Here is a 6,807-nt window from a genome sequence, read left to right on the forward strand (position 1 = left end):
GTTGCCAGTCAAAAGTCTCGCTGTAGGCACTAGGTTTGTGTCATCTGACCTGAGGGCATTGCTCAGCACCACGTAGGGACGGGGTGAAGGAAGAGGGGGGAGAGAGAGGGAAGAGAAAGAGAGGGAGAAAAGGAAAAAAGTGAATGAAACGCCTCCATATGGAGGCGGCTCGGGTCTGGTCTTACCAGTTGCCAGACGTACTCTGGGTACCATGGATCGTTCCTCCACTGTGACCTGCACAAGTGAGAGAATCGAGCCCGGTAGCCATGACCGTGATGCGCTGCATAGCTTATTATCAGTAACAATTGTCCCTCCTCCTCGGGCAGGCGTTGGGAAGGAACGCTCCCACCCGAGGTGAGGGAGAAGCTGTATCAAACAACCCAAATCAATAACAACGTGTTAGCAATTACACGTCAAATTAACTATTAAGAACATGTACCCCCTAACAATGAAACAGTGAAACATTCCTGGTGTGCTAAAATAGGCAGGCTCAGTCCGCTTCCTCTGGTGACCTACTGGGGCCTCAGTGAGGTGCTGGATGGTGAAGCTGTGATGGGGGGGCGGGGATCCGGGCAGGTGCCGCTTAGCCGTCTGCGCTGGGGTTCTGAGGGGGAGGGATAGGGTGGTCTGATAGCCAAGGGCTGGGTCCATGCCCTGGGCACACGTCCTAGCGGGGCAGCGTTGCTGGAACCAGAGCTCGCCCCGCGCCTGAGCGTGCGGTAGGCCCCCATACAGTGCGGTAGCGCGGGGCGGACCCAAAGCCCAGGAGCGTGAAGGGGGCGTGTGTACCCAGGGCATTCAGCATTATCTCATACACTACATTACAACATGATCATGCGAAGATGTATCCCATTGTAAAGCGTTGGTGTGGTCGGGCGGGCTAACAAAACACTATTGGCCCCTGCCTCTTGCCCTGCCCTCAGAGCAGTGCACCCACTCCCCAAGAGGAGTCTTATGGGGGTGTTGGGGTCCCCAGACGCGGACTACGCGTCTTGGGCCTGTGTCCAGCCCCCCATCCGCATGTTACGGTGGTAGGAATCGCTGTGGATAGGGGGTATATGATGTGCCACGGGTTCTATGGTTACTCATGAAGGTTGAGTGGGTGCAAAGGCCCATGCAGAGTGGCGGCTGGGCTGGCAGGGGGGGGAAGCATAAACTGGCCGGGGCAGTCTGGTAGGGGGCCGGTTTAACGGAGGCCATCGCCAGCTAGAGCCTCAGCGCCCGGAGGCGGTGTGGCGACGTGTGATAGGTATTAGACAAGTTAATGACTGAGTCTCTAAGAGTCCATGGGGACCACAGTCCAACATTGTTCTCGCCCCAAGGCGCAGGGTGTCCCAGGTAGGGATGGTGCTGCGGTCTGCGGTGTCTTGTGGGCCTCCTACATGACTCTGTGGTCATTGTGCACCCCCGGGGTGGGAATGTCCAGCCCCCACTCCCCACCCAAAAGAATACTGCAAAGCTCTGCAAGCCCCGCCAGCGCCCCTGCCCAGTGTCCAAAGTCCCGATAAAGGGCCCGCTGCCTGCGGGTCCAGGCCGCCATAGAGAGTGGCTTGCGGTCAGAGTAAGTCCCGGTCCCCCGCCCAAGGAGTCCCCAACTGTCCCCAATGGTAAATCGATAGATAAGTGGTAGTCCCCAGTATGAGAAAGTCAGTCTGAAACCTGCTTATACGATACCCTTACAGCCGCTAACGTCCATTTCCTCCGGCCTCCTGCCATTCAGTCGGTAAGCTGCTCAAGTCCTCAGGCGTGGTGGGCACCATGGGCAAGTTGAGTGGCGGTTGTAGCCCCAGGCTGCGAAATAGATTTTTTGGGTCCCCGTTCTGCAGAAGGACATGTGTTCGGCCCTCTTTGAACGCCAGGAGCTTGAAAGGGAATCCCCAGGCATATTTGATTCCGGCCCACCTGAGGGCTTCAGTTATAGGCTTCCACTCAGGGCGGCACTGTAAGGTGCTCGGTGCTAAGTCTTGAAACAGGGTGATATCTGCCCCCCTGAATTTTATGGGGCCTTCACGGCTCTTGCAGAGCAGGGCTTACTTAGTCTGGTAGTGTAGGAAGCGAATGACCACATCTCTGGGGTATGCTGTGTCCGTCCTCCTGGGGCGCAAGGCCCTGTGTGCCCTTTCTATGGTCCAGTGATCTTGTGGGATATCAGGTAGTAGGGGTTGAAGCACCTCCAGCACGAGGTCTCTAACCGGCCCTTCTTCCTCATCCTCAGGCAGACCCCTCAGCCTGAGGTTATTGCGCCTCGATCTGTTCGCCATATCTTCTATCATAAGTTCAGCGTCAGATAGGCGGTGTGTGAGATTGTTCACTTGGGCCACGACTGCATTATGGGCCTTAGTGGTAGTTTCCAGGCGAGTCTCCAGGCGATGTGTCCTAGCTCCAAGGGCCTGGATCTCGGTTTGCAGCAGGGCGGTCGACCTCACAATCTCCCCGGCCAGGTAGGTACGCACCTCGGATAATTTGGTGAGTATCTGGGAGGTGTTGCCAGGGATCGTGTGTTCGCCAGGTGCTCCACGTGGCGACGGCGGCTGGGATGCCGCGCCATCTTCGGCGCCATCTTGTGGGTCCTGTTGGCTGTTTCTGTGGGCGGCAAACAGGCCCGCAACAGTGTTGTTGCCCTCTGGGCCTCTCTTGGTTGCCTTCCTGGATTGTCGTTTCTCCATTTGGAAGGTTGTGGGTAAGTCTGTGAGGCTGATGTTAGCTGTAGGCAGCGCGGTCGGAGCGGAGCTCTAGTCGGACACGTCCAGCTCCCTTGACGGTCAGGCCATGCCCCCCTTGACGGTCAGGCCACGCCCCATTTTTTCACTTCTTTAATGTTCTTGACCTCCTGAGTAAAAAATAAGAAAGGTTGGAATTTTTATTGTGCACTTGTCCTCCATCATATTTGTAGTCTACAAAAGAAATTTACAATATATATATCATGTATGTATGTATATATATATATATGTACACATACTTGAGACTTGAGAAAACTCCCATAGAGGACTGAAACATCGACACATTTTCTGGTGTATGATTGCAAAATAAAGCTTCAAAATGTATCTACAAAGTCCTGTGAGTGCACCTTCCTTACCTATACCTATATTTTGGCACCCAGGTAAGGACAAGACTGGTAGAGTGCTGGATCTACGTGCATTTATATACGTATATATAAAAGTAAAAAACAAATGTATTTACTAGCGCGTTCACTACAACATTGCAGAGATAAAATGCTACTTTCTGTAACATTTTTGGAGAAACTTTTATAATTATTTAACAACTGGAAAAATATTTTAATATAAATTTTTTTGTTTTTACGTATTAATATTTGTTTTATATATGATATTTTGTAGATGTTTTAATACTTTAAAACAAATGTTTTAGAAGTTTATCCAATATAATCATATGATTTGACAAGTTTATCTAAAAATATTAAATTGCGGTTTAAGTAAGATGCCCGTAAATACTCTTTTGGTTACATTTACTACTTTACTTACTTCCAAATGCAGCTGAGCTTCGCCTTCTACAAGGGTGCATGATAGGTAGAGGTTCTTCCCCGCTAGACCCAAAGTTACTGCTTGTTGCTCTGAGCTCAAACTCTGAGTAGCGTAAAAAGACATGGTAATCTTCTCTGTAAAGAAAAGAAAAAATATGTTAATATAACAACCCATAATCAATTGCTTTTCAGAAATTATGATAATAATTAATAATAATAATAAACACTGCATTTAAAGAGGATCTGCATGATCACCAAACAGGTTATTCACTAAACTGAGAATTGGGCAATTTAAGTAATTTTTAATTTACACACAATAAAATCAATTATTTAAGTCAGCTGTGTTTCCAGTTCAGCTACTTTGGCCTTAAATATGAAATTCACTTTGGAATCCTGACAGTACTCACTTTTGACAACTGTCTGAGCATCACATGAGACATAATCAGCTACAGTTCCAGATGTTGGCCTCTGGCCTATGGTCTCACAATGAAAGCAGTTTATGTGTTATGGGAAGTTTTGCTTTTTTATTTCTTTTTAAAGTTTTTTTAGTTTTTTTATATTTATTTGCTATAATAAAAAGTCTGATAATCTTGTTGGTTCTGGCAGCCATCATTAATTGTATTGGAGTCATAAAAGTGGTGCATCCTCAGAGTTCTATATCCTAGAGCAGAGTTGGAAACCTTCTGCACTTCAGATGTTGTGGACTATATCTCCCATAATGCTCTTACAGCCATAATGTTGGCAGGGGAAATGTAATCCACAACATCCGGAGTGCTGAAGGTTGTCTACCCCGGCCCTAGAAAGTTACTTGGCATGTAAGGGAACACTACTTTATTTCAATGATGTGGTCTGGGTGCCATATGCCCCCTGTTTTAACCCTCCAGCTTAAACATTGCTGATCTGCCTTAGGAGCATGAATTCTAGCCTAGCAATCTCTGAAACATGTAACGCTGACTTACCTTCTCTCCGGGTGTTTAAACCCTGAAGCGAAACAGCTACAAGTTTGGCGTTGCCAGGGAATTGCTGCAAAGCCATGCTCTTATTGTGAGAATCTCTGATATTGCATTGACTTGTTTTAATGCACTTGTACTTGGGGATGGAAGCGAAAGTGAATTCTGTGTTTTCAAATGGAATTTCTTCTAAAAATAAAAACATGCAATCTGTTAGAATTTAATTTTAGATTGAGGAACTTATTTTACTTCCAAAAAATCTACACCAGTCTTCTTTCTGACTGCGTATTCCTATTTTAAATAAAATTCCAGTGTTTTTGTCTATATGCTAACTGACATTAGGTCAGTGTATCAACTACATTATTAGTTGTCAAAATTCCCTGGGTTGGTTAATGTCACTTTGCCAACTTCCATCTGGCACTGAGCACTCAAATGATCATTACTAATGGGCATTCACTGCTGCCAATAATATTTCAGCTATTTATAACTAACCAATCTGCCACTAAAATAACAAAAACAATATTATATTGTATATGTTTATTTCTATTTACAAGCAAACAAGATCATATTATATAATTTACATTTTAACAGTCATAGTATTCAGTAATTGTTCTTCATTCATAACCCTCAGTGCTGATAAATTGAATGTAATAAACTCTTCTTAACCACTTTGTTCCTTACCTTGCACAAAAATGTAATTTAGCAGATTGATTAAATCTGTGTCTTTGAATCCCGTGTTGCAAATTAACCCTTTTTTCAGCTTTTCAACAGCCACCACGAGTACCACGGTTTTCCTGAAAGAGTACCCAGAATCCACCTCTGTGGCCATCTCCAGATGTATTCCAGAACTGCACACACAGGACCTTCTGTGACAGGAGATGCAGTGGGAATTGTGAACCCCTTTCTGTGAAAAGACAATAGGCCACATTAACTATGTTTTAAAATAATATTCCAAATACAAGACAGTCAAACACCACATGGCAGATTTAGAGGATTAATCACTAAATAGTAAAAAACAAAACCAACAACTGAGAAACAGATTGGAAAGTTTAAACCAACATTACTGCAGTTTTACTAATTTTCCAACCTGGCGATTTTAATGTCATCTACACAATGTTTAGGGAATACATGGACAGGGAGTGAAATACCTCACACTAATCATTGGGCATAAACATTATATCAATACAACATATAAATATATAAGAGTGTTTTACATTATTTAAATGTGGCAATGTAAGGTGACATCACTCTGGACCCAGCATTACTAAACATTGCGTGATGGAGCAGTGAGGAATGGAAATTACAGGAGCCACTAGACCTCAGGGAGAAGATCCCCACTGGACCCCAGGGAGAAGATGCACACCAGCTCTCCCAAATGTAGGGAGGATGGATGGGCCTAAAAAAACTAGATAATACCACAATGATTTCGTGAGTGTGTGTGCAAGAATGTGTAAATGTGTGAGTGTGTCTGTCAATTTGTCAGTGTCTGTCAGTGTGTTTCAAATCAGTGAGAGTGTGTGCCTGTCATTCAGAATATATGTTAGTGTGTCTGTCAGTGAGTGTGTCTGTCAGTGAGTGTGGGTTTGTGTCTCTCAATGAGTATGCTTCAAATCAGTGAAACTGTGTATTGGTCATTGAGAGTGTGTGTCAGTGAGTGTGTCTGTCAGTGAGTGTATTTCAAATCAGTGAGAGTGTGGTTTTGTTTTTGTCAGTGAGTGTGTCTGTCAGTGAGTGAGTGTGTCTGTGTGTGTGTCTGTCTGTCTGTCAATGAGTGTGTTTCAAATCAGTGAAATTGTGTATCGTTCATGAGAGTGTATGTCTGTATGTGTGTATATGGTGTTGCCATAGAAACATGCATGTCTGAACTGGACATTTGCAAAAGGGGAGGGGTTGTAAGCTAACCACGCCTACATGGTGACACAAAAAAAATAATTCTACATCCAGGTGTCTAGGATCTGGGAAGGCTCAATGTTTCCATTTTCCACTATTCGTTGGGGAGTAAAAATGTAGCTGTGGTGCTTGGGAATTCACCACTGGTGAGTATGCCATGGACTCGCTATACTTGCAATGGCAAGAAACTAGAAGGCCTATGATTTAAAATGGTAAGCGCTGTTTCTGGTTCTACCAACCCCCAAGTGTATCTATAGTCAAAGCTGATAGCCATATAAATATGCAGCATGGAATTGAAGAGTGATGCCAGTTCTTTGTATCCCTTCCCACTGGTTTAGTTTAAACTATTCTTGATATAGCTGATCTCTTCTTGCCCAGCTCCTTGCTTTGGATACTTCAAGAGTTATTTACTAAAGTTAGAAGTCAAAGTGAATTTCAAAATTAAGTTATGCTTCCAGTTCAGCTGCTTTGGCTTATAATTTTATATTC

The 6,807-nt window shown here is 44.9% G+C and overlaps 1 protein-coding gene across 1 annotated transcript; it reads right to left on the reverse strand.

Moving 5' to 3' along the window:
- Positions 1 to 2,785: 2,785 nt before the first annotated feature.
- LOC134601770 (interleukin-1 beta-like) lies at positions 2,786 to 5,257 on the reverse strand. The gene is made up of 4 exons (XM_063446271.1): positions 5,110 to 5,257; positions 4,438 to 4,617; positions 3,480 to 3,613; positions 2,786 to 2,830 (listed from the first exon to the last, which is right to left on the reverse strand). Exons 1-4 carry the CDS (start codon positions 5,255 to 5,257, stop codon positions 2,786 to 2,788), a joined length of 507 nt encoding a protein of 168 aa, XP_063302341.1.
- Between the last annotated feature and the right edge of the window lie 1,550 nt (positions 5,258 to 6,807).

The sequence above is a fragment of the Pelobates fuscus genome, chromosome 3, assembly GCF_036172605.1.
Source record: "Pelobates fuscus isolate aPelFus1 chromosome 3, aPelFus1.pri, whole genome shotgun sequence".
Classification (NCBI taxonomy): Eukaryota; Metazoa; Chordata; class Amphibia; order Anura; family Pelobatidae; genus Pelobates; species Pelobates fuscus.

Coding starts and splice junctions, on each gene's coding strand:
- LOC134601770 (XM_063446271.1), bottom strand. CDS start 5,257: ATGGCCACAGAGGTGGATTCTGGGTACTCTTTCAGGAAAACCGTGGTA. Junction 4,618..5,109: donor AAATTACATTTTTGTGCAAG/GTAAGGAACAAA, acceptor TTTTATTTTTAG/AAGAAATTCCATTTGAAAAC. Junction 2,831..3,479: donor AAGCTCAGCTGCATTTGGAA/GTAAGTAAAGTA, acceptor TTTTTTACTCAG/GAGGTCAAGAACATTAAAGA.